Genomic DNA, 27,939 nt, shown 5'->3' on the forward strand with positions numbered 1-27,939 from the left:
GGAATTCCTCCAAAATCTGTTCTGTAAATGGCTTTTGAAGAGAAATGGTTTGATTACATTTGATACTTAACACCCTAGTGGAGAAACTTTCAAGCTTCAGAAAGACTTCATTTGTGTAATGCCATGAATATCTGATATTCCATGCCCATCTAATATTCCATATGCTATCAGAAATCTGACACTTCAATACAATAAATTTGTGCTTTCAATTACCCTGTAGTAAAGCTACTGTAGTTATGGCTTCCACCTACATGAAAGACTTGAAATTGTGCTTTTTTTTAACCAGTGCAGATTTCTGTCCATGTCAAGCCTTCACAGCTGCCTGTACTCATCAGTCAGGATCCATAGGCATCTGTAAAACAGGCACAATCCTTTGCATTGTTCTAGTTGGTACTTCCAGGTTATAAACTTGCAGTAGTTCCCAAAGATGCTTATCAGGGTAGAACATGAGAATTATTGGAAGATAGTGTATTATCAGATTGTGAATTGAAAGAGGGCTGTGCTCTGAAGTCTTCTGTCTCTTATGTTTTGTAATGAAATCTTGGTTTAGGCCACATGTGAAAATAAAAAGGTGTTTTTTGATTTTTAATGCAAATGTTTCTCTAAATCTTAAAATGGCCTGAATGTTCCTGAGGAAAAATACTAGAGTTCAGAAACATATTTTGTAGGTCTAATTTGAGGTGTAACACTGACATTGATAACAAAACAATAGGAAGCCTGTAATGTTTACATCTGAAATCTCAGCAGCACCAGAGGATTTTCTTTTTAAACTTACAAGGAAGTTGGTGTAACTCTTGCTAGTGATCAGAAGCAAACTGTAAATACATTACACTGAGTGTGTTGCTCTCTTTTGACAACTAAACTTCCAACAGAGACTGTCCAAAGACATTTGTATTTTGTACAGATACACTAAAAGGAAAAAAAGTTTGGTGTAGTGGAATTCAAACCTGAAGAACAAAACATGGTAATTTTTTGTTATTGGTATTAGAAAGAAAGTGATTAGAAGGAAATCACTGAAGTCCTGAAATTTATGAAAATCTCCACAGGTACACTTTAGAGAAACAAAATTGCAATATTGAATGAGCAGTACTGGTTACTAATATGGATTCCTTCAGTAGTCTGGTGGCCAAACACATTAACTTCTTAACAGCTATTTTCACTAAAATAAACTGACTTGGGGATCAAACTTGTGCTTTGCAATAAGGTATTCCAAACTCCTGATATCTTTCTACATTTCTATCAATAGCAGCAGATTAAGATGTTGTCATTTTCTGTATTATTTTTGTCCCTTTATTGCCATTAATGTCCACAGGATATAAATGACAAAATAGAAGGTATATATACAATTCTGACATTTTCATGCAAAGCCTAATGGGTTTGTTAAACAAACAAGAGGAAGGGTTAAAACTAAATTGGGAGGCTATATGCTGAAGCAGCAGATGCACACCTACAGGTTTTGTTCTGCAGGTGTGCTTTGAGGGCAATAACCTTTGGCAGAAAGGTGAAGAAGGCAGCTGAAAATAATAATAATGTCTTCAGCTGGTGCTGTTAAATTTTCTAAAGGTATTTGCCAAGACCGAAGAGATAAAAGCACACAAGGATGTTGTGTAAAACTAAACTGTTTTATTAAAATTTACGTGATGTTTTAAAAAATAGAAATTTGTGTAGCTATTCTCAACTAATTGAAATTAGTTGTTTGTTTCCTGTTAGAAAATGGGTATAAAAATCTGTGGTTTAGTGTCCAAAATAAGAATCACAGACTCACAGGATGGGGCAGGTTGGAAGGGACCACAGTGGGTCACCAGGTCCAGCCTCCCTGCTCAAGCAGAATTCCCAGAGCACAGGCACAGGGCTGGGTCCAGACAGTTCTGGAATGTTCCCTGGGAGGGAGACTCCACAGGCTCTGGCCAGGCTGTTCAGTGCTCGGGCCCTGCACAGCAGAGAGCTCCTTGCTCATGTCCAGGTGGAACTCCCTGGGCATCATTGCTGCCCCTTCCTCTGTCCCATTGCTGGGCACCAGGAGCAGAGCCTGGTCCATCCTCTGACACCTCCTGCAGATATTTAAACAAAGAGCCAAAATATTGTTGTTTGCTTTTTTTTTTTCTTTTTTTTAGTAACAGTAATGCTTAACATTTAGTAAGAGTAATTTTTTTAACATATCACATGTAACAGATACATATATATGTACATTTCAAACTTCACATGCAATATAGCTTCTGTGAGAATCTGTGGAGATAGATCCCATTTAGGAGCTTATAAAAGCTCTACATTCCTTTTGTGGGGATTTCTCTTTGGCACTTCATATAATCATTAGTAAATCTTCTGTTGTCAGAAGTATTTTTTTTGTATTTCACATTTAGAATAATGTATTGCAGACCTGGTGAAAGTACATCTAGTTACATGTGGTTTTTTTCTTCCTTGTAGGATTTTTCAAACTTTTAAGTATCCCAAAATTGTCTCCATATTGGAAGCTGTTCAAGCAAGTGGACACTGTTCTAAAGAGTAAGAAACATCTTTTTTCTCTTTTTTTTTGAGGATTCAAGAACAATCCAGTTGAGGAAGGATACACAGCTGTTTTAGCCAAGAACTTAAGATAGCATTTGTCTTATATGGTAGCTACAGGTGAATTAGGTTTCTTTTTTACTGTTGAACTCTTACAGCTAGAATAAATTACTTGATTGTAAGTTTTCAATTTTTCTTTTTTCAAATATTAAATTTTTGAATGCCTCTATTCAGTTACTGTATATATTGTAAAATCTTTATGCTTTAACTTTATTTAGCCAACAAAGAACTTCTAAGTAAGCAGAGATTGAGAACAAAAGAAAAAAAAATAGATTAAAATGTTGCACAGGACCTGACAGTTAAATAGTTTCAAACTCCTTTCTAACGTCTCAATGTGAAGAGGACTTGTGCAGGACAGGACCTCTGATTGTATGATGGGATTTCCAGTATAGAAAAAGGGAACATCTAGAGCAAGTTTTCTGTCTGTTTTGATACAAAATTATTATCAGTTCACATAAATGGTAAACAGAGATAAAGGTATTTTAGCAACTTTCCCCTAGATATATATTGGGTACGTGCTTGTCTCATATGAATTTTAGAAAAATACCTCTCTGCATGAAGTGTCCCTATTATTGCAGAGCAGTCATTTTATTTAGCAACCTTGGAAAAAGTCTTGGGAAGTTACTCAATGATAGAAGGAGGAGAAATGTAGCAATTTATGTACCAAATTAGTACCAGATATTTTTTTTTTCTGGACCACTGCAGGATTTGGTAGCTGCTCTAACCAATTTATATCTTCCACATATGTTACAGCATTGTTTCAAAGATGTAGGGAGAGGAAATAGTTGTGTTAAAATCTGCTTCTCAATGCAGTATTATATGCCATGTTATCCTTTAACAAAGTTTAAAGATTGATCTGCAGTAATAGTTCTGCAAAAGTGTAAAAGACTTTGGCATCACACAACTGTATTTAGGAAGACAGGAATCTTTGTACTGGAATTGGAGAATGTTTGTTGCCTTGGACACAATAACTATATTTTTGAAATGGAAAACCACACTGGTGTAGAATATCAGCTCATACACAAACTTTCTGTCAGTCTTTCAATGTTAGAGGGTAGTTTTGGGTGTTTGAGGCTTTCACACAGTGGCCCTAGAACCCCCCTGCACACATTTTCCCTTAAACTTTGTAATGTTTTGAAGCCTCTTTCAGATTAAAACAGAACCTCTTGAAATTGAGCTCCTCTACCTTCTGCCAAGGCAAGGAACAGGATAAAACTGTCATGCAGCTATTCTCTCCCAAAAGGCACTGTCAGTTCCCATTGAAGTCTGCTGTCAGAGTGGAACTGCTCACTGCTGTTAAAAGACATGTACAGGGCTTCTCAGACTGACAGCTTTAAAACATAACCTCAAAACTTTTCTTTTACTGTTTCTGGTTTGGAGTTCTTACATCCTGTCTTAAAGTTAGCCTAAACTTTGTGGTACTGTGGCACAAACTGCCCTTCATCCTCAGGGGTTTGTAGACTTGGGTTATTTTATTAGTCCTACAAAATGAACATGTACCTATTCACCAGACACTTACAAAATCATAGCTACTAGTGATTGTGTATTAATTCTGGTGGTCTTGGTTTTATGGTATCTAGGGAGTTTTGGAGTTTCTGGTATTGCATTTGAATGTACATTCCTGAAGTTGGTTATTGTGTGACTTGTTTGACATGCTTTATTTCCAGGTCTCTGATGATGAGGTATCCATCTGGATTTAAAACACAGCTCTGAGCTTTTCAATTCTTCCTTCAAGAGATGTGTTCTATATTCATGGGTAAGAATATTTTTTATTTTGACTTGATCCATTTTCTTAATTATCTTGTAATATATTTTTAATTTAGAAGATTTCAGCAACTTAGTTTTGTCTTAAAGGTTTATCAGGAACTTTTACAGTATATTACAGGGTTCATTAGGTGCCTGTGCTAGCTCTTAATTTTGACCCAAGCTAATAACTAAACTTTGGAATTCATATGTCTAAAGATGAATGCTCTAATTAAATCACTAATTCCTAGTATTACAGACAGAGAAACAGTGGTATATAGGTAAAGAATTTATGAATTGGTCTGTGATTTGAGATTAATTTTCTGATATATATACAGTTCTAAGGGCTTTAACTGTGCATCTTGCCATACATCTTTGGAATTTGGAGTTGTGGAAAGAAAGTTTGGAATGCAACCAAAGCAAAGGGTCTGAATTTTGTGCTATCAAAATTAACAACAACACTTCTTCTCAATAACATAAATCTTACTTAGTCTGAAGAAACTTTGTGGTACTACACACACCTGCACTTCAAAACAATAGGAAAAAAAAACACAAAAGACTCTATAGAAAATATGATTTTTTTCAAAAAGCAACTGGTATTTTTAATTTGTGTAGGTTTCTGAAGAAAACAGCTAAGTTTAAGCTATGTTTACTTCATACATTACAGAATTTATTATGTCTTCTCTCCATTTATTAAGTACAACTTGCTGAAATATCATTTGGAGGCTTCATACATTTACCTTGAGTTAAAAATTAATGTTAACATGGATCTCTTAATGAAGTATAGTAAGTAGCCTAAGCATTGCTGGGGGGCTTTTTGATAGCATGTTGTTTTATACAGAGTTCTGTGATCTACTTTCTCTTTGGGCTGGTTTTGCTCTATTCAGCTTAAGTAAAGCTGTTCTCATTAAGGAAGATGTGCCATTCACAGTGAAGGCAGACATGGCTGAGAATGGTAGAAATTTGCTTTCAGTTGCATTGGAAGATGGATTTTCTTCCCAAGTAAAATGTCACTTGTATTGTTTGCTGCTTGAAAATTCCATGAACAACCTTAACAAATAAACAGCTGCTGATGTCCTTTTTTTCTTATTTACATTTGTTATATCTATTTCCCAGAGTCTGAAAGGAGGAGAGGTGGAGGAAGGGAGTCTGTGCATGTCTGGGGAGTAGAGGAAGGGAAAGTGTTCCATGGGGTGTTTGGTGCAAGCAGGATCAGTGTAGGTATGGCAACAGACTGCTGTGATTAGTCTGACAAGCACACACAAGCCACTGTGCTCCAGTTCTTTGCTCCTACTGGGAGCTGGAACTGTAGCCATAGGCTGGAACTCAGTTCTGAGAATTTAGTTTAAGCCCATGTGTTTCAAATCTTCATAATCTTCAAATTAAAATTCAAGGTGCTTGAGTGAACTTTTGAATATTTAGCATGATGTCTGTGAACTCTGTTGCAGAAAGAGAATTCTAAACAAAACCAGTATGTTGAGGGTATGATTTTACTAAAGGGATGGCTCATTACTCAAAAATAGTTAGAAATGCATAATGAGAAATTAATAGAAACAAAAAGTAATTTTAATCTAAAATAATACATATGTATATCTACAATTGGATGTATGGGTTTTTATTTGGGCTACCCAACCAAGTTTTATCCAAATTTTAGTGATAGTAAGAAAATGCATCTTTTCAATCCATATTTAGCTACAGATACCATGGCACTCCAGTACAGACAGTCCTTTCTGCTAGGGAATAAAAGAGTTTATATCTACTAAATGTTCTTTTTTAGTCTTCTGTATGACTGGGATATGCCCCTCTGTGCCTTTTAAATGTAACATGTACATTGATCTTTAAATCTATGATAGAATATCAATTATATTGGCACATCAGCAGGAAGTAACTTCAGTGTTATTTAATTAACTCAGCTTTTTGAACTTGGCCAAAGCTTTAGTTAAAATCTGATAAGTAATGACAGTGTAATTGTCTTTTAATATTGGGAAGGAAATGTCTTATTTCTAAATATTGTGCAGAAGTGATCAGTTTTTTGAGTGTCTGGGTTTCACCATGCACCTTTTTTGATGCAGTATTCCATCTGCTAATAGATGGGCAAATCACAGCAACCCACAAAGCTGTCATGCTGTTGCATGCTACATAGAATTTACCAAATACACTGATTTTTTCAGTTCTAGCAAACTTGTTTGTTATGCCTGGTTGCATTACTCCCCTAAAAAATCCTCAAAACTTAAGCCTTTGCAAGCATACAATGTAAAACTCTTCCCTAACTATGACTGTGTCCTTTTCCCATAGTCTGCATTTCTGTCATGTCATGCTTTTGTGATTTGTTTTAATTCCTTGTGTTTGCAACTTGTCCCTAACTTCTTTCTGAGATGGCTTCTGTTATTTTTCTGAATAGCCATGGTTTCAACTTCTTTTGAGAAAAAATGGCCACCAAAGTCACTGATTTCTCTTATCTTTGGTGCTGTCACAGATCAGTCATGTGAAGCAGTGCTACCTCATGTATCAAAGTTACAAAGTGTGGCTATCATGGTCAAGTGCTTAAGCTCCACCTGATTTACTTGGCTGTAACTAGAGTAGCTTGTGTTCTGTTGTCACATCAGCAAAAGTAGGCAAAAATGCCATGAAATAAAACACATTAGAATTTATTATTATATTCCTTTTTACTGCTACCCCCACTTCATGTTTTCAGAATGAAATTTGTTATCTGTTCCCTGATGTTTTTGTATGAGTTCAGGTTTTTTGATGTATTCTCTGAAATTGATCTTGTTTTCCTTTTTTTCTGGTATAAGACAGACATGAAGTTGCCTTGCAGACTATGGGTAAAAGTCAAAACCCTGGTCAAAACCCAAACTCTCTTTGCAGCAGACTTGTGTTCAGGCTATTGATAGTGGTATTCTTTCCAAAATAAGTTTGGGTGGTTGGTTGGTGGGGTTATTTTGGGGCTTTTTGGTCACTTCACAATCTTCACTTCACATAGAAGCTGTCTTCATAATAAATTGATGTTGGTCTAATTAGCTGGGAGAGGTTTCTTGTGTATCTAGCCTTCAGATTTCCCAGTTTGGAAATTCTTTTGTGCTATCCAACTTGCCAGGATCCTTGAAGCAAAGCTGACATCTTCAGGTTATATTTCCTATTTATACCTGCCAGGATTTATTTGTGTTATAAAACCTTAGCATTTTAAAAGGAGAGTTCATATTATTTGTTCATTATTTCCTCTTTTGTTTTCCTTAAGTAGGAAAAACAAAGATGGAAAGTGTTTCTTGGTTTTTGAGCCAAGAAGTAAATTTCTGTGAGGGCAGCTCTGAGTGTGCTGCAGTAATTCCAGCTGCTCTGCAAGCTTTTCTCCATTTCCTCACTGTAAAGGGACACAGTCAGTAAAACAGGAAGAGATTGTCTGGTGTATGTGACTTTAAATACAAGGTGCTTTTAGTCTTGTTGAGTAGTTCTAGACTTCTATAGCTAAGAGCATGTGTACTAGTTAATGATTGTACATCCTTGGTAGCTATATTGCTAAAGATGGAAGAAATATTTCTTTTTCACTCTGTTTTTTCCAGTTAGCAAAAATTGATCAGACTCAGTATGTAAATGTACTGATGCAGGCTTCAAATTTGAGATTTTGATGAGTAGTCCTTGATAGCCTGGAACGTGACATTTTAGCCATGGCTACCACAATTTCCATCTTTTGTCCCTCAGGTGGGGTTTCTTGAATTACTTTTGTTCTGTGTCTACAATATTTTTTTCCTTGTACTTAATCTGCATTGGTTTTCTTCTGAGTTAAAATAGCTCTCTCCTGACATATCTTTTGCATTGAGATAAACTAGATGAGATATCATTATATTAGCAGTGTTGTAACCATACCAGACCTTCTGCCTGGATCCTGCTGCTTGTTTGTCATCTATTGGAAGGTGTTCCATTCTGGGAAAGTCCTCATTATGTTGCTTTTAATTGTAAGTTGACAACTTAATCAATGTTAGAAGATAATGAGGTCTAATTTATATTAATGCTTTCTTTATCTTGGGACTTTAGGACATCCCAACTTTAAACCATAACTTGCACATGTATAATCTGGGGTCCACAGCAGCTTTGCTGTGCTAAGGTGTCATCTCCCTAAGCTTCTGTCCCTTTTTTTTATCATGCCTGTTCTCCTCCTCACTGGCACCACACCTGATCAGTGTCTCTCAGGATTATACAGGATCCCTCTGTCCTTCTCTGTACACACCAGAAGTCTCATATACTCAAACCCTAAAGGAGGTTTGTGAATTGAAGTCTGGCTTTGTTCTGACTGTGGTCACACCTCCCTCAGTGGCCTAGGAGAATATGCAGAATGGGTTCTCATCAGCTTGCCAAGAAGTACTTTGGCCTTAGTTGGTTCAGCATGAACCTTTTCCATCAGAATATTTCAGATTTACAGGGTGTTCATTTCTGGAAGGATCCTATACTCAGTTTATTCTTAGGAAAATTCATTAATGATGAATTGCAATTGAAGGTGGGCTTTAATGGGAGGGTCAGGAATTAAAAGTTGTGTCTGGTTTTTTTTTCCTTTTTTTATTTTTTTGTTCTTTAATTAGACATATGTACTGACAGGATAAATGAATGATTATTCTATGAAGGTGCTCTTTTAAAGTGATTGCTTCTCTATTTTACAGAGTTACCAGTTATCTGGGGAGGTACATTATCACAGACACACATTTTCATTCATTTCCCATTCTGTTTGATTACACTATAAATGTGGGAGTTTTTAGGCTCAAGTTAAATTTACCATGCTTTTCAATTCTCCTTAAATCCCTCACTACAAATCAATTAATTGGTGATCACTCAGTGATACTATGAATATATAGTTTCAAGTGTTTCAAAACTAGGTGTGCAAACTCCTTTGAACCAAAGCTTGTGCTTTTTGTGTTTTCTTTGTATCACTCTATTCATTCTCTTGTCTTTCCCTCTAAGAAAAGTCTCTTATGTCCTAAGTGTGATAAAATACAGTTTCTCAGGACCTTGCAAAGTGCAACTTAAATAGAAGAAACAAAGTATCCCAGTTTCTCCAAATCAAATTAAGCCTGACTTAAATGTAGTTTATAACTTTCAAGTTTTTTTGTTTAAGTATACAGAATTATTGCATACATCTCACATATGTACGATTTCTTTGCTATAAAAAAATTCTAATCCTGGAGCACTAAAGCCCAATTCTGGTGCAATTTGGTAGTTTTAATGAATATGACCAAGGAGAATCTAAAACTCTGCTTTGAGTGAATAAAACAAATGAAACCATTACATTTAAAACATATTTTTATAAGGGGCAAAAATTATAAAACCTGCACAGGGCATCAAGTATAAACAAAAATAACTTACTCGATTTTTGGTTTAGCTAAAGTTATGGGCAAAGTATCAAATACCCTTAAAAGTGTTGGGAAGGGTCAGGAAGGATGAGGAGAGTCATTAAATTTTTCCCTTTTTTTCCCCCCTTCACTGGTCTCCCTCAGGATGCTTTAACACCTGAAGACGGATGTTTCATCAGAAGCACTAATGGCTGTTGGCATGCCTTGGATAAGGTGGTGACCGCTGGATGTCATTTGTTTCTGTTCACTGTGGAGAGACAAAATTGACTCCATTTGGAGTTGAGAGCAAAAGCAGAACAGACCTCTCAAGATGACTGATCCTATGATGGATTTTTTTGATGATGCCAATCTTTTTAGTGAGACCTTAGAAGGTTTGTCAGATGATGCCTTTGTTCAACCTGGACCTGTTTCACTTGTTGATGAATTGAATTTGGGTGCAGAATTTGAACCTTTGCACATAGACTCACTGAACCATGTGCAAGATGCTCAAAATCAACAAAAGATGAGTGAGTTTGATCAGCTGAATCAGTATGATTCACTGAAGCTTCACTCAGTAAATCAGTCTTTTAATAGCTCAGCTGACAATGTCTTATCACCACACTCTCAGTTCAATTGTTCACCAGTTCACCCGCAAAACCAGTCCAATGGGATGTTTCCAGATGTGGCCGATGGTAGTCCTATGTGGGGTCATCAAACCGCCACCACTGTTTCCAATCAAAATGGGTCCCCTTTTCACCAAGGACATTCTCAGTCTATGCAGCAAAACAAAAGCTTTGTAGCACACCATGACTTTGCCTTATTTCAGGCTAATGAACCACAGCATCAGTGTGCCTCGCTTCGGCCGCAGCAGAGCAGGAACAGCACGGGGCAGGATGCTCTGAGTCAGCCAAAAGACTTCATGGAAGTCAACGTGTCCACTTCCCTCAGAGTCAGTGTTAACCACCCACCTTCAGTTTCTAATCCATCGACTTCACAGCAGCCTCTGTCCGTTCAACAGTTCTCTCAAACTGCAAGTGCTTCAATACATTTTTGTGGGAATCAAGAAGGAAATTTTGATGGACAGTCCCCAACTATTACTCCATGTTCTGTCAGTAATAGTCAACAATTTTCATCTCCGTATTCCTACTCTAATAATCATATTTCTCCTACTAGCCTTCTTCAGCCTACAACAGCTCTTTCTACTAGCCAGCAGACACACTCTATCTCTGACTTCACTGGAAGTGATGCCTTTACATCTCAAACAGGGACCAAGCAAGAAACAACTGAGCACATGTTGAATCCTAACTCAACTTTGAATTCAAGTACTTTTCAAATGTTGCATTCTGCGCATCCTCAGGGCAACTTTAGTAGTTCGAAACTCTCTCCTGTGAATATTAATTTTCCAGCTTCTACTGGTTCTGCTTCTCAGATAAGCCATTTCACTGACCCTATTGAAAGCAACGGTTTTACGTCCTTAGATGACAACTTACTTCATCAAGTGGAGACTCACAGTGAACCATTCACAGGACTTGACCCGGATGACCTCTTGCAGGAAGACCTTCTGCCACAGTTTGATGACTCTGCCTTTGTCCAGGATAGCACAAGCCATGTTTTAGAGCATGACCTGGAACACCACATAACCCCACAGCAAGTGACACCGTCATCCGAACTCGTTCGAGCACCGTCTCAAACTCAGATCCATCCTTGGCATTCTTCGGTTTCTAATCAGCACCTGCAGGGCAGAAGTCGTGCAACCTTACAAGGACAGGTATGTAGGGATTTGGGGAGTGGGGGTTTGAACCATCTGATTTGGTTGATGGGGTGAAATGAATTATACTGACTGGTGCTTGAGTCAAAGCATGATAACTGAAGTCTCTGAGCTGTTATGTGACCCTAAAGGAGTCTTGTTAAGGAAGGAAAAAACCTAACTAGTTGATGCAGACATTGCTTTCTCCTGTTGTTTTCCTATCACTGCAAAAAGCAAGACTACATGATCTTATTCAGATAAAATGGTGTTGCTCCTTCTGCTGCTTGTACTTCTGAAGTACAACAGAGAAAATTTACTGGTTTATGATTTTGATGCAAATATAATGACTTATTGTCTTGAAAATTACTTAGAGAAACATGTTTTTAAGACCTTTGGTAAGGTTTGTATGGCTGATTTCCTGCAAGAATTGTGGTTATGTTGTTGCTCTGTCCTTTGCTTTGTGTCTTTGTGCTCATGCCCATTGCCTAAAAATACACACTTATTATTCTTGTTCAATAATAATAGAAAACATATAAAAAGCTGTGTGTATGTTGGATTTTGTTACTTTTGGCTAAACCAAAAAATTCAGCAGTTGTTTTAGTATAACGTGCCCATCTACTGCAAGTCCTCCACAGGAGGACAAGATGACATAAAAATTGTTTGCTATTTTTCAATCAGCATTTCAAAACAGATGCAACTCTGACAATCAAACACAATTTACAGAAGACCACTTTAAAAAGGTTTAAGTAACTGTTACTTCTGTATTCTTGCTACCAATATTCTCTCTACCTGAGAATATAGAATGTTGTCTTTCTGGAAAAAAATTATGGGGAAGGCAAGAACCTTAACTACTGACTTCTGCTTCTCTTAGTTTGTAGGACACAGGCCTGTGAAAGAGACAATGTGGCATTTTTCTTTTCCCCCCTGTTAATTTTAGATCATTAGTGTAGAGATAAGGGCTTAACACACTTAATCTTTGGTCTTGGCTCAGTAGATTGCTTCTCCATTACAACTTCTGCTTATGTTTATGGAGCGTGTAATTGTCAATTCCTAGCAGTGAAACTTTTTCTGTAAACTGTGGGGTGATGTTAATGGAACATGGATATCCAGCAGTGCGGTTCAGATGAGCTTGATTAACTGAATGATGCAGTAGATGCAATCTGTTGGTTTTGATAAACATTGCCTTTCTCCTTCCCTGCCTAGAAAACCAAAAGAGGGTGCACCCAAGTAGCCTCTCTTGTCAGAGGTCTCTGTAAGCTGAAGACACAGCTCAGGGGCTGGGAACAGGGGTGTGCAGCCTTTTGGGCTCCCTGAGCATACTTGGGATGAAAGGTGAAGAGGAAATGGATTCCAGGAAAAGTGGGGTTGATGAGAAGCCCAGGGATTAGTATCAGTTTTGAGGAGTGTGTGGGATATAAGCCAGGCAATGAAAAGCAGGTCTAATAAAACTTTCTGGTGTTGTGACTTCTGTGTTGTATTTGTCAGAACCTTTTTAGACTTGCTTCGATCTCACTGACATCAGTTTTAGCATTGTGCTTCATATCAAGAAATAGAGGGAAAGTTCTGAGATCTGTGGAGAGCCTTTAAAGTTTAGGGGTTTGGTTTTGTTTTTATCATGGTGTGAAAACAAAACAACTTTGCAGTACTTGAAATTTTAATGTTTTTCCTCTTTGAAATGAAACAGCCGGAAGCCAGATAGTTATAAAACTGCTTGGTTTGGTTTTTATTATTTTGGGGTATGCAATGAATTGTATAAATTGGATTCTGACCTTGAGTTTATCTGGTCGGACAGATGTTTAATGTTTCCTTCAGAAACTGGTTGTGAACTGGTAGCTGTCAAACTTGAGGAATGCACAGAAGTAAACCATGTAGAAGCCTCTTTAAATCAGTGGAGTATGTAGTATGAATAGTAATGGAAAAGTATGGCAATTACTGAAGTGTTTCACATCTGTCCTTTGACTGACTACAATTCTAAGAAGGGCTTTAGTTGTAATTCTCACTTCTATTCTTTGATCTCTTTTTAGAATTTCAAGTTCAAGATGAGTTGGTTCTGTTAGAGCTTTTTACAAATGTGTGCAGTTTAACCAGGGAGGAAAAAAAAGCAGTAAAGGGGGATGGAATTTTATCTTCCTAAAACTGGTTGGCTTTAGGTAGGAGTCAGTTGGGAAGGGATTTTGGCAAGTTTCATATGTAGTAGTTAAGGTGAACTTTAAATTTTTTAACAAGACAGTGTTTCATACTGGCTTTAATACATATTGAGGAAACAATAGTGAATTTAGTTGGGTTTTTTTGACAGTTTCAGTTTGATAATGGTTGATGTTTTCTCAGAAAGAATAACTATTTTATGAAATAGTTAATGAACTGTAGGTACTGGAACAGACCCAATATTAGACAACCAAAGATCTTTAACTGTTTTTAGACTAAGGTTATTTAAATTAAGGAAGAACATTAAATACTTGTTTCAGTATTTGAGAGCAAGCATACTCATAACATTTTTACTTGTATGGTTATTTTGATGGAAATTAATTTAAAAATTAATACAGTCTGTTAGGTGTAATAATGCTGCAGAATTAAAAAGACTGTCTTATAGTGCTAATATGCTTTCTGCTGTAATTAGATCAGAATTGTAAATAAATTGCACCCTTAATTTTACATCATGCATTTTTCATCAGAGTTAGTTTGAGAACAGAAAGTAAAATGCTGAAGACTCCTGCAGTCTTAACTTTGACTAATACAAGACTTCTGTTCTTTTAACTCCACTTAAAACTGGTTTGAGTTTGCTAAGGCTAAATAATCTATTTGCTTCTCAGAAGGATAAAAAAAGGCTTCAACATTGTTTTACATCTTTGGAAGAAAAAGGAAGTTGAAAAGATAAGTATAAACTGTTGGAAAAATAATGTGAAGTATAAACTCTTGGAAAGATAAGTATAAACTGTCCTTAGAGAAGATTACAGCTGTCTCACTGTGTATGTTATGTCTTTTGGCTGCACACATGAAAGCAGAGGGATTGAGATTAAAAATATGAAAATGAAAAATATACAGATGAAAAATAACATTTCATTAATAATATGAAGTGCTATAGGATTTGGTGGTAGTCTTCGTTCTTAAATCACATAATTATTTTTTTTCCTTTTTGTGACTAAAAGTTTGGCACGTAACTTGACAATTCAGTGTATTCATGAATTTGTGTAAAAACTGACTTGAAACATGCAAGTGCTTTTATGCCTGCAAGCCTGAGCTGTCCTATCACTTCTTTTATAGAAATAGATGACACTAATTTTTTTGAAAGAATTTGTCTTGCCCTTGTTGAAAGTTTGGCAAAGTCTGAACCTCATAGATGATTGCTTGGGTGGTGTTGTACCCCAGGATATCTGTATGTATCAGAATGGCATAACCTCATATATGAGCTTATCATCAGAGAGGGAATTAACTCTCACCAGATCCACATGCAGATTTATGTGCTGCTGAGATGTCCTGAATTGTCCCAGGCTGTTCATGTCTGACTGTGCCATCGGATGGCACTTCTATAGCAACTCTGAATTCATTGTAGACACATATCCCTTGGATCACTCCACTTGTAAAGCTCTCATCCTGCTATTGGTTGCTGTTCTACTTGTATATACAATCCTGGACTGTGAAGTTTCTATGAGAGATACACATAGTAAGCAGTGATGTGCTCTCTTGGCTAACTGTGAGATCTAAGGCCAGACAGCTGCTTGATATATAAGCAGTTATGGAAATGCATCAAAACAAAGGATATAGGATTTGTGTGTATATATAGCCACTATATTGTATAGATAGAATATAGTATTAGAGTGTATTTCTTATATTCTGTATGGTTCAATTTTAAGTAAGCCTGTAACAAGGAATATATTAAATTAAGGAATTGATCATACTACACAGAACTTCTTTGTAGAAAAGACTGGCTATTTTGCACAGTAAGTTTATAGGTTATGGTTCCTAAGTGTTGGTACAATACAAAATTTTAAAATTATGGTGCTTCTATGTGCATTTGGCTTGGGAAGCAGTGCAATATTCAGTGAGACTGAGCATAACAAAATGCACATCTGAAAATCTGTTCTAGTTTGCATCATTTCACATCTTTGCATCTAGTCAAAAGTTGGACTTGATGATTTTGGGAGTCTTTTCCAACCTTACTGATTCTATGATTGGAAATCTACATGTCTGTTCCAGTAAGCATTTGGGTTCATTATAAATCAAATCTTGTAATTTTTAAAAAACCTCCATACCCCTAACATGGATTATTCTTCCTAAAGTGCTGCATAGTGCTGGTATAACTCCCACTAAGCATATCCAATATTCTTATATTTTTCCTTTAATTAGGGTCAATTTTATGGGTGACATCATATTAACAAATGTAAATCTTTGCCTGAAGTTTCTTTCTAAGCATTTCCACAAGTTGTGTGCACTGGATTTAATTTTCTGTGCCTCAAGAACATTTTTTACCTTCCTCATAGGAATGTAAATCCTGTAGCACAGTGAGGCAGCAGAATTGCCAACACCTAATAAGCTGACCATCTATGCTGAAGTAAGGAAAACAATCCCTTCACTGATCACCTTTATGCAATATTTTGCAGGTTTTTTTGCTTAATTTCTGTCATTTACGAAAATCCTGCACAAACAGGTGGGACTGACCATGGCAAAGCTGTGTCAAATGCCCAGAGTTAATGAGAAGAGTAGGGAAGCACCTCTGAGCCTAAGCAGTGCAGTTCTTGGAATGAAGTTCTAAATTATAGCTGTATATAATATAATGTTTTCATTATTAATCTATGGCTTTTTGCCAATAACATATTAATCATGTAAAGAGAAATGTTTTGATAGCTTTATTTATAGTTGAATGTGTATGAAGCACTTGCTTTTGGATATATTATATATGTTTTATATAAACCTTTTATGCATTTTATTTTTTTAAATTGCAAGTTGCATAGGTTGGGGAAAGAAAGTACATGTTTGTGAGATAAATTTGTAACACATTTATTGATAATTTTTATTGTCTCCATTTTCATTTCCCTTGTTTTGGCTTTCAAAATAAAACTGTGTAGTAAGGGAAAGACAAAAATTGCTGGGCTCTTCAGGACACTGAAAATGTGCCAGAGTATCTCTTTTACAGTTTTATGTGCTTTATGAGTTTCTTAGTAATTTCTGTTGAGTGGAATTAATTTTTTTTCACAATTTTTTGGATCTTTTTGCTATCATGAATTCTTTTTTAAACCTTTCTTGAGAAGGTCTCTCTCAACCTTCATCACTTGTCAAATAATTAGGCTGTCCAATTCTTCGTGTATGTTTCCTCTTTAAAATGAAACACTTGCTGTTTTAATGATTTTCATAATATAATAATATATTTTTCCTGAGATAATTGCACACTCATTAAATAACTACTATAATTGTCTTTGAAATGTGCCAAAAGAGAAGCATTTTTGTAAAAATTAGTTAACAGATGGCAGGCTTAGGAAGAAAGCTTCTGGCTGGGTCAAATTGCAGGAGTAAAATAGCAAGGTGAGACTAGTTGATAAAAATAAGTTAAATTGATATTATTTTTTTAATGATAATGCAGGGTAAGTGTGGTTGAATAATCCAAATAACTATTTGGAAGTAGGTGTCTTGTTAACATTGAAAAACTACAAAGCAATTCATTAATGTGAGAGTACTGATATAATTATGCAATCTTAGTGTCTGGAAGAAGTGGTACCTAATTACATAGAAAAGAGAAAACAAAATCCATGTCAAATTGCAACCCATTCCAGAGGCTGTTAAAGCTATAGTTCAATATATGCCTAAACTATAATAAATTATCAGGAAAAAGTTTAAAAAAGCTCCTATTCTTTCATTTTGTCTTGTGTTAATGCAGCATTTGGGCTATAAACTGCACTGGGAAACTCCATCAGGTACAGAGAAACTTTGCCCTTTTTTTGTCCAGAGTGTTTTTCCAGCATCCAGGTTCCTGGTTCAGTTCTCTCAGCTGCACAGGATCAGGTTCCCTAGCACAGGGCACTTGCTCAGGGCACACAAACCCCTGAAGGTGCCACCAGCACGGGGCCAGGCTCGTTCCTGTGGTGCCCAGTGACACAAGGGGCACAAACTGGAACTCAGCAGCTTCCATCTAAGTATGAGGAACAGCTGCTCTACTGTGAGGGGGACAGAGCTCTGGAACAGGCTGCCCAGAGAGCTTCTGGAGTCTCCTTCTGCTCAGGAACTGTCTGGACACCATCCTTTGCACCAACCTCAGCCATCCTGTGATTCTGTGACAGAGGAAGGAGTGGGAGGCATGATTTTCTGCAGTACAGGCAAAATCATTGTGTCTGGGCCTGCAGCATTAAATGCAAAGAGAGTGCAAGTGGACTCACTGTGGCACTGGCCATTGGCTCCAGTAGCCACTAACCTGCTTTAACTAACACTGTTATGGAGATTCTGCATTTTTGAGTGGCTAAGAACATACCATTGCCTGCAAAACTTCCAAAGCAGCATTTTATCTTGAGGCATTTTAGAGAAAATCAACACTTGATGAAGTGTTAGTGAAGTGTTATTACTGAAAGAGCAGCAGAACTTGTAAAGATGTTAACCAGTAGTGTGGTTTTGAAGCCAGAGAATCTGATACATTTGGAATTCATGTGGCTTTTCTTCAGATGTCTGTGTGTTTTCTGCACTCAGGTTTTGCAATTTCTTTTGGCTGTTATGTTACTTCTAAATATATAGACAGATCAAAATAATTTTCAACACTTTGTTTCCCAAACAGCCTCCCACATCTGGAGACATATTGTTTTCTTTGTTTATTATCAGGTTTAAAAAAAATTGCTCAATTTCCTGGTTACACAGATTTCTAAGAGAGTGTTTATCATCAGGTGCTGAGTGGATTGAATTTGGGAACTCTTAAGGCTAATAAATATAAATTAGTGGGATTCTTAGGATGATGAGACCGAGAATTCTAATGCTGATTTCAGTAAGCATGATAAATGAAGCTAGGAATGTAGCTTTAGGCTAGAAAAGATGACAAGTCTTAGACTTTTGAAAGCTGTGTAATTTGTAGCAGAGATTGATTTTTCTTTCATAAATGTGGCAGGTTTTCTTTTGTGTGGACTATTTGGCTTGTATTTGTACTTGAGTTTTTTGTTCCTTTGATATCTTACTGTGAAGGCAAGCATTTTAATTTATATCTCCTGAAATTGTTCCCATCTTTTACATACTGCCTGCTCAGGAGTTAGCCTGTATTTGAAAATAATTTCAATGTTAGTAGCATATCATGTATGTGTACACAATGCTGTTAAGCAGCATATTGAATTGCAAACCAGAATTAGTTTCATAGATTGATAGGAAGACCTCTTTTAAGAGATACTCATGACCTCACAATTTAGTTTTAGTTGATATCTTGGAAATGAAAGAGAAGTTAGCCTTAGTGTTAAAGAAGCCATTGCAAATATTGTGGTTCTGAGATTTTTTTTGTATTTTCTTAGAGTTTGAAACATTGTTTCAAAACAATAGCCCTACTGATATGTTTTTAAAATAATCTTAAGTAATCTTAAAAGGAATTGTTTCACTATACCTTACTTTTTTAATGAGCTCCAGAATGGAGAGATTTCTTTAATAGCATTTTAAGCAAATTCACAAGAAAGAGACTTGCAACATGGTATGGCTTCCAGCACCTGTATTCCACAGAAGGGTAAGAAGATGCAGTACATGTGCATTGTTTTTCATCTTTAAGTCATGCAGCAGTTGTCCATAAGGCCTAGGTATGGCTCAGCCTGATGTGTAAACTTTGTTGTAGCAGGAACTTTGGTCCTTGAAACTCTTAAAAGCAGAAACCAGCTGTTAGAGAACCCAAGCCATCACAGGGAAGGCAGGTAAATTATTTAAGGAACATCTGAGTGACAAAACCAGACATGTGTACATGTGTCTTACTGTCTTTGAGTTCAGTAAGAACAATTTTTAAACTAGATTAGGCAAATTTATTTTGATGTGTCTGTATTGTAGCTCCTATTTCTATCATCCTTTGGAGGATTCTTTGACGTGCACTCATGTCGTGTTTGAAATCTGATCAACTGCAAACACCACACAGGAGATGTGTTTGCTGGGGCCAGCCCAGTGTGCTTGCTGACTTCATTTGGTTTAATTGCAGTGATGCTTTGAGTGATTGGAGATTGCAGAAATGGTGACCCAGCCTTGCTTGTTGGGGACAAAGGTACAGAGGGGCTCCTGCTCATGCTGGTGCTTGGGGATGTCCTTGGCAGCAATTGTGGTCTCTCACCAGGCTGTCACTCTGCTCTGTGCTAGTGACAGTTTCTGCTGACTTCAGCTCTGTTGAAGATAAGAATTTCTCTTTTCTTGGCCTTTACAGTGGGCCTGCTAAAAGTCCTGCCACTTCTGCTAGTAGCCAGACTCAGTTGAGGTTAGAAACATAATCATAGCAGTAATTTTTCAAACCTGTCTTGCAACTTTTTTTTTTTTTTGCACATTATTTTCTTTTTGATCCTTACCAAAAGTTATTTTGTGGTTATTACTCTGAACATCCAAGAACAGCTCTTGGATGCTGTTCTTTCTCTAGAAATCTTATAGAAATTTATTTTGGGGAAAAATAGTTTGGTTTGTTTGCTTTTTGGGTTTCATTTGCCTGAAATCAAACTGTTGTTCTCCAGCAGCATCCTCTGACTTTGGACTTTTTATTTTTGAACCATCACCCTTTTTGATAAAATCCTTTTCTTTAGGCATCTTGTTTTACTCCTTAACTAGGGGGAAGGATTTTGTTAATGAATATTTAATTGAGAAAACTAGGTTCAAGGGAAGTAGTTTCATTCGGTTAGCATATATGCTAAAGGACTCTTTTGAACTGAAGATTCTGGCATAAAAAGCTGTTAAAGTAGTTCATTGAAGCTGAAACAAAAAATATCTAAGTTGTTTTGAATTGAAGTGGAAGAACTATGCCCCCTCTTTGATTTAAATGGAAATATGCTGTGCAGTCAGTACTGATATTACTGACTCCCCAGCTGTTGATGTTAAAAATAATTTTCCCAATTTCTGTCATGTATGTTTTAGTGTTAAGTGCTGGGTTTTTTTTATCTCACTGAAATTTTGAATGCTGAAAACATTTTGGATACTCTGTAAAGTACTGAGTAATACTACAAAAAAAAAGCAATGTTCAAAGATTAAGTAAACTTTTAAACTTAACTGCTTCTAGGGAATAAAATTATTGCACAGAGAGATGCTACATGCTAGCCTTTCTGAATATGCAATCTGTTCTGATTTAAAGATCTTTCATGATTGGTATTTCCCTCTTAATAAAATGATACCTATTTTTCACATCTCTCATCTTGGCAACAATACTTCATTGTTCTGCTACAAACAAGCACTTCAAATGCATGCTTTAAAAACAGGAAACAGTTAAAAAGAAGGCTGCCAATATTATCATAGGATCATTTCCTGGGGACTGACCAATACAGTGATCCATTGCAGCTTGTTTTTCCAGTAGCCTTTATACTTTGAATAAGCTGGTTTGCTTACCTTCTAATTGAATTGGTTTTTACCATTGCACTCAAAGTATTATAAAATGTGAGCAGAATTTGGTGAATTGGGCTGTTGAAGCATGCTGTGGAAGAAAAGCTGCCTCTGTTTTGTCCAATTTGTGGCTGTTGGTCTGACCTAGCCTGACTTCCCTTTCTGTAGGGATTTGCAGAAGTGAGGTACTGAGACAAAAGGTGGGCAGCTTCCTCCTGCTTCTGGAGAGTTCTTGCCCTTCCTTTGGTCCCTTCAGCAGGTTCAGTGACTCCTCCAAGCAGCACAAGAGTACCAAGAATAGACCATGGAGGGTTGTGCAGTTTACAGCCCTTCACACCTGGAATGTCTTCTCAATCTGGGCCGATAACAAACTGAGAGAGTGGAAGAACTGAGGGATAGTGGAAGGAAATACTGACAGCAGAAAACTTCCTAAGGATGAAAGTGGGTTTTCTTTCAATCAGAAAAATGTGTTCTTACAAGGCCACTTCCATGAGAGATGTAGAGGGAACACTGGAACTGAAATTTTGACAAGAACCAAGGACCATTAAGGTCCTGTTGCTTTTTCTTGCTCAGAGATGGATGCTGTGCTGGTTTTTAGTGTGACTGGGACATGCATGCTGAGGCTATCTTGGATGGTGGGACTAAAGGGAAAGCTCTTCATGTGATGTTCTTTCTGAAGGTAGTTTGGGTGAGTTTTTGTCTTCTTGTCTTCTTCTCTTTGGTAAGAAAAAAACCCATGAGAAAATAACTATCTCAGTGGCACACAAAAGTGGTGGTCATATAGAACATGGGTGGGTAAGTGGCAACTTTTAAAAACTCAATTTAATTTTGAGTTTGTTGCAATTTTGTTTTCTGTTCTGAGGACTTCTGCAGTCAATTCTTCATTATTTTACCTTTAAATCATAATTTAAAGGGATTTTGTCCCCTTAAATTAGAGCAGTTTCAGCTCATGTTATGTTTTTCAGGAGTTTAAAAGGCCATTAAAAAAAAGCTGGGGATAGAAGCTACCTGGCTTTTTGTGTTAAATAAACTTTTCCAATTGTAAAATCAGGCATATGTATGTACATGTATTCCAGAAGAAGCAAATTCTTATCTGTACTGTCCAAGAAGGTGTTGGATGATGTTAGATTCCAGTGGATCAAAGATATTTTAGAGCTTTAGCTAGGAATTTTCAACCCTAATGACTACTTTTTTTTAAAACAGAAATATCTCTTTGATTTTTCTTGTCTGTAACTATTTCTTTAAGTATTTTACAGATTTATTTCCAGATGCCCACATAAGACTTGTTTCAAACAGTGAACTGAAACCTGAATTGCCTTTTTATAAAGAGTTTAGTCATTCTTGTTGTTTAAGGAGTCAAGTAATTGCAAAATTTCTACGGTTAAGATTAGGCAAGAATGCAAGAAAGAAACAGAAGGTTTTTGCTAGATCATTTTGGCCCTTAGTTTAAAGAAGAAAATTTAAAGTAGAGGTAGAGGTATGGCATGACTGTGAATTTGGTCTGAGCTTAGTAACTCACTGGTGGTGCATCCACCAGGTATCTTGGATTTGATAATAACATTTTTTTCATGGTTTTCTCATGGTAAGTGTAGTGATACTGCCACAGTGCACCACAAGGTGTGCCCTTAGGCATCAGCCTTACATGCAGGCCTGTTCTGGCTCTGCCTGTGAAAGAGAACACTGAGAGGTTTTGCCGAGGCAGTGACTCGTGTTGGCATTGTCTGCCCTTTTCCAGATGGCTCTTACATTACAGACTGGAACCCAAGAAAAGTGGGTACCTGATGGGCACAGAACACCAAGCCACTGAAAACTGAAACTCATTAAATGCAGCAGCTTGGCAGAGCAAGCAGGATGAAGTTCTCAATTTCTTTCATTTCCTGGCAATTTAGCATGCTCCAGTACATAGTGCCTCCTTTAGGAGCTCCTGTGCAAATTACACACAGTTTTCATACCACTACTAAATATTCAGAAAAAGATTCTAACTATAAATGGCACTGAGCCCCAAAATACTTTCTTCAAACAATCTCTTCCAAATGGAAGCAAAATGTGTGCTGCAGACTCATCCTGTAACTTCTGATGCTGCCTCTGCAGCAGGCCCAGCTTAGCAGCTGCTCCCATGGACATGGCTTTATCTTCCCCCCATGAATGATAAGGCAGGTCACTGGTTAAGAAGCTGCTACTGATGACAGCTATGGTATCTTCACTTTATTGGTGGCAAAACATGATTAGTGATAACTATTACTGGGTTCTGTAGCACTGAGATGTGAAACAACACATTATGTAGAGAGAGTGTGACGTGCCAACAGGTGCATGTTTAATCTTAGAAACATGACTAGTTTAAGGTTGCTGACCCTTCCATTACTGTTTTCATTTCCACAGAAACTTAAAATATGGTTGTAAGCATGATGCAAAGTGCCTTGTGATGCATAAACCACATTCACATCCCAGATATATGTTCTGAAGTGACTGTTACACAGATAAAAACTTGTCTGGCCACAGTGCTATAATTGTTAGCCATTCATTTACCAACATTATAGATAACAAGTATGGAAGATGAAAAACACTCTCACCTGGTATCTTTTTTTTTTGTTGGTTTTTTTTTAAATCTATCTCTACATGTCTATTTATATTGGGGTAGGTTTCATAAATGTGTGTATTGAAATTCTGTATCCATTAAACACAAGCAGATGGTGTGGGGCAACTGTTGAACAAGAAAAAAAAGTTCAGAAGGAATTCTGGAGGGAGCTGTCTCTGGAGAAAAGAAACCCTGTTGCATATTTAGGTGATCTTCCCATTAGTTGTACAGAAGTAGCCTGATTAACTGAAAATCTCATTTCAGTTTACTGTCTAAAGAAAACTACATCTTTTGCTGGGATTGCCATTCAGCAAAGGCAATGTCTTTCTGCATACATGTGGGGTGATAAATATGGATATTGTAGGTAATCTTCTACAGATGGACTCTTTTAAGGCTGTGAGTTTTTGGGGTTTTTTTAAATAAATAACCTTTTAAATTATAAATCCACCATTAAAAGTCACGAGAGGACTTACTTCTGCAGACTATTCTAGAGGAAAGAAGTTCAGAGTGCTAGTATGGAATTCAGAAGTCACTGAGTTGAGTTCATGCTTTGGGGGTTTTTTAAAGTTGCATTCCTAAATACAATTTTATAATTCCAATGATGAATGGATATACCTTTAAGATTTTTCACTGCAATGAGTTAAAAGCAACTGCAGTTTTCATGTGATTATAATGTGAAAAAATGAGAAGCTAATTTGGACAAAGTCTCCAAACTATTGGTTATTGTAAGTCATGAAATTTATTTATCTGTACTATGGTTCTGATATTCATGCTGTTTTGGTAACTCGACATGCACAAAGAGCTGGCTTGTTTAGTAATAAACATGAACAAAGGTGATGTAGTAATGCATGAAGATCAAGTTTCCAGGTGGCTAATTTTAGCTGCTTTTAGTGCAGTTGATGTCAAGGTCATCTTGATTTCCTGAGGACCTGATAGACTGGCAGGAACTTGTTAGGCTTCCAAGGCAGACAGTACTTGGTGTGAGCATCCTCCTGCAGGTGTGTGCTGCTACCAGCAGGAGTGAAACAGTCACTCAAGGCATGTAAACCTTAGCTTTCTGTTATTAGACTCCTTAGGATCATAATTTAGCTCTTAATGCTCTTAGCTCATGATTTAGCTGTTAGGTAGCTAATCTAAGTGGTCGGTAGATCCACAAGTGAAAAACAGTATTTCAATGAAGTGCCTTCTATAATTCAATCACAAATGTGTGACTTGTTAAAATTTCAGAGAAAAGCATTGTCAGTTCCTAGAATATATCAAGAATGGGCGTGACTTCAGGGAGATAGTTAGTCTGAAAGGTTTTGTGCACACACAGAATTGAAAGTAATGCTACTCTATTGTGAATGGCCATACTTACTGCAGGAAAGGTGCTCTTACAGTGGAAGCCATATTTTACTATTGGAACAGACAAGGCAGGATTTGGGAGGATTTTTTAGGAGGTAGTAGTTTTAGTGTTAAACTCGCCTTCTCCTTGGGGCTCTGTAGTGAGTGATATGCAGAGGATGTGAAGGAAGTACTTGTGGAAAATGGGTTTAGGCTTTAGAGGAGAAAAACTTGATGTCTGTAGGCTGTGAGGATGGTGGTTTGTCCTTGCTGGGTGAAGGAAGAACTGTTGTGCCAGTGAAGGTCTTCAAATGCATGTCCCAAGCAACCACAACCAAGTGTTGGAGGAAATGCCTTTCTTGAAAAAGCCTACTCAGCACAGTACTGTTGGCTATTGGAAAGATGCTGTCACAATTCTGCTTCTTGATATTCCCTGGTAACTTGACTGCTTTTACATTGTTTAACTAAGAAATCATTCAGATATGTGTAGGTTATAACTTGTACTCCTGTGAGACAGCATGTCAAATTCCCTTGGATAGTGCCAAAAAGATGTTCCCCTGGCTGGGGATCAGGGCATGTGTGGAATTGTACAGCTGTTGTCTGATCTGTTCCCTGAGTGTTTTTGGGGCCAGCTCTGCGGTGTGAGCACCACCAGGGCCCGTACCTGCTGCTGCTGCTAATGGCTTTTGCAGGCAGCAGCAGTGGTGTGAATTTGAGGTGATTCCTGCCCATTTCCCTGCTGCCCCGAGGATTGTGTGGAGCTGCAGGGGACTGACAGGACGCTTGTTTGCTGCACTCGGCTGCTGCTTGGCAAAGCCATTAGCAGCAGCAGCAGATCCCCTGGAGCTCCCTCTGTGCAGACTCAAAAGACAACATTGCATCGCTTTGCATTCGCTCATGTTTGGATGATTATCTTCGCAATCGTGAAAAGTACAAACCTATTTTTCTGAATAAAATCTTCAGGTTTTAAATATGTCGTGGCCTCAGGGTTTTTCTTTCCACCTTCACCTATATGTATGTCATTTAAAAATTTCTCTTATTCTAGATGGAATAGGTTTGTGAGGCATTGGTGAGAGGATATATTCCTTTAGGATGTTTTATCTGTGTTCCGTCTCACTCAGGGGGAGGGGTATTTGCAGCTTGCAAAAGGCTTTGCCCTTTTTCTGGTAGATGCTCGAGAACCTTTGAAATGGTTTTCATGTGCATGATGATTTACAACTGTTCAATCATTTTATAGCTGTGCATGTTTTCAAATCATGAAATTATTAGCAGCATAAAAGAGCTGCTGGATTAAATGGCTTTTGTTGCTAAGTACACACAGATCCTGTCCTCTGTAGTGCAAGCATGTTTCATGTTCTAATCTCAAAACACTTGTGCTGCTTTCCAGTTTTGGTTTTTGTGACAATGGTGACTTTCTTGATGAAGGTTTCATTACAGATTTATTGGGCTTAGAATGGCTGGCTGGTGCCTTCCTGCATCTTCATGAATGTCATTTCCATGTGGTTAGAAATGTCATAGCAAAATCTAACAAACCCCATGGTCTGGGATTTCTAACAAATAGCTTAATGTTTGAGCAGTGCAGGAGACAGAACTTGGAAGGGATAGTGCAGAGGAATTATAACATAGAGGAGCCTCGGCCAGCATGCTCACAGTTGTACAGTAAGAGTGTAGTAAATGTTGTTGAGGAATAAATTGGGAAGCAGCTTTGAGCTCTGAGAAAATGCAGCAACGAAACTTTGTTTTAAAAGAATAAAATATCTAGAAAGAGGCTGTAAAAGGATTAACAAAAAAGCCACAATTTCTGGATTGCCTACTTAATTATTAAGCATTTTTTGTTTGTTTGTTTCTGGCCCAGGAATATTCAAGAACTGACCAATGTAACACTACTGGCTTTGGTAGCATTTGGCTTTTAGAGCTAAAATTATACCCAGGGTACATTAGGAATATTTTTTTTTTTTGTTTAGCTGATCTCAAAATGTGAAATAGTTGATTAGTTACCATCTTTACCAAGGTATGAAATAATCACCCTTTTTACAGATAAATCCCTGTAATTTACTGTAGTTACTGTAAGCAAAATATAGAAACATCTTGGCTAGAGTTCTCAAAAGTAAAATTAAAATGTGGTAATTGTCCTTGTGATGCTGCTGCATATTTACAGAAATATCCTTGAATTTAAGTGGTATTGTTAAAAAAAATAATCAATTTAAAGTATTTGTGCTACTAGTGCTTCTACTGGACAAGGAACTTAATTTTGAAATTAATCTTAAATAGAAGTGAAATTACCTTTTAGAGTAATGACTAATCTTAACAATCTCAAAATCTTTGCCATATTTTAAATTTTCTATGGAAAAATATATATCTTGCAAATGAAGGTATATGTATATATTGAGAAAAACAGAAATCAAGTCCCGATCTTTCTTCATTCTTCTTGAGTGGGCTTTTGAGAATCAAGGGTATTGCTAGGATGGAGCTATGCTGTCAAAAGCTTCTTGGTTTTTTTAATAACCTTGCAAATAGCCCAATCTTCTTTTTGGTTTTATTTGATATGTTGACAATACATATTTTAAAACTTGTCTGATTTTTTTAAAATAGCACTTTAACCCAACCTGGGAATGAAGAGGCGCTTACCAGAGAGCCATGTCCCGAGGAGGCGTCCACCGCAGGGTCCCGCAGGTCTGGGCAGAGGCAGAGGGATAAAACCGAGCAGTTCTTCCATTTTCTGTAGGAAGCAGGGAAGCCTGTCAGCAAATGATTTATAGTCACTGTTACCATCGTATAGTAATGAAGTAAATGCAAGAAAAATAATTTAAAAAAAAAATCAAGAAGTATATTGGAGAGCAGAATCTGTTTGTGAGGCCAGAGGCTGGGATTCGGCCGCTGTCCCCCCGTGCCCTCCGCGGGGCTGGAGCCGCAGGCTTGCGGTGCAGCGGGCCCGGCGCACACAGCGCCGGTTCCCACGGCTTTCCAGGGAGCGAGCAGCCGCTGTGGGCGGCGCTGCGGGCGGGGAGCGGCAAGGGTTAAAGCCGATCCCCGCGGGGGTTAAACGTGGAGCCTAATGGAATAATGACGGGTAGCACCATCTGCTGGCCTAGTTCCGCGGGGAGCGGGTCTAACCAGCGCTAATATTGGCGCTGATGCCTTTTGATGCTTTGTGCGTTTCTTTCCGC

General features: G+C 37.4%; 1 protein-coding gene and 1 long non-coding RNA gene across 6 annotated transcripts in view; one reads left to right on the plus strand and one right to left on the minus strand.

Annotated features, from left to right (window-relative positions):
* Positions 1-1,601: 1,601 nt before the first annotated feature.
* LOC143695127 (uncharacterized) lies at positions 1,602-27,819 on the minus strand. Its single transcript, XR_013184066.1, has 2 exons — positions 27,401-27,819; positions 1,602-11,355 (listed from the first exon to the last, which is right to left on the minus strand). It is a non-coding gene; the product is annotated as an uncharacterized LOC143695127 (long non-coding RNA).
* Positions 9,955-27,939, plus strand: part of CHD9 (chromodomain helicase DNA binding protein 9) — a 71,815-nt gene continuing 53,830 nt past the window's right edge. For 4 of the 5 annotated variants that reach the window (XR_013184065.1, XM_054640690.2, XM_077185171.1 and 1 more), the window contains exon 1: positions 9,955-11,391. Coding sequence is in view for 4 of the 5 variants with exons in the window: in XM_054640690.2 (XP_054496665.2) it covers positions 9,955-11,391 (1,437 nt within the window). In the remaining variant the exon portion in view is untranslated. Of the gene's footprint in view, positions 11,396-27,939 lie in introns of all 5 variants that reach the window. The other variant, XM_077185174.1, reaches the window with a different exon arrangement.

The sequence above is a fragment of the Agelaius phoeniceus genome, chromosome 12, assembly GCF_051311805.1.
Source record: "Agelaius phoeniceus isolate bAgePho1 chromosome 12, bAgePho1.hap1, whole genome shotgun sequence".
NCBI classification, from domain to species: Eukaryota; Metazoa; Chordata; class Aves; order Passeriformes; family Icteridae; genus Agelaius; species Agelaius phoeniceus.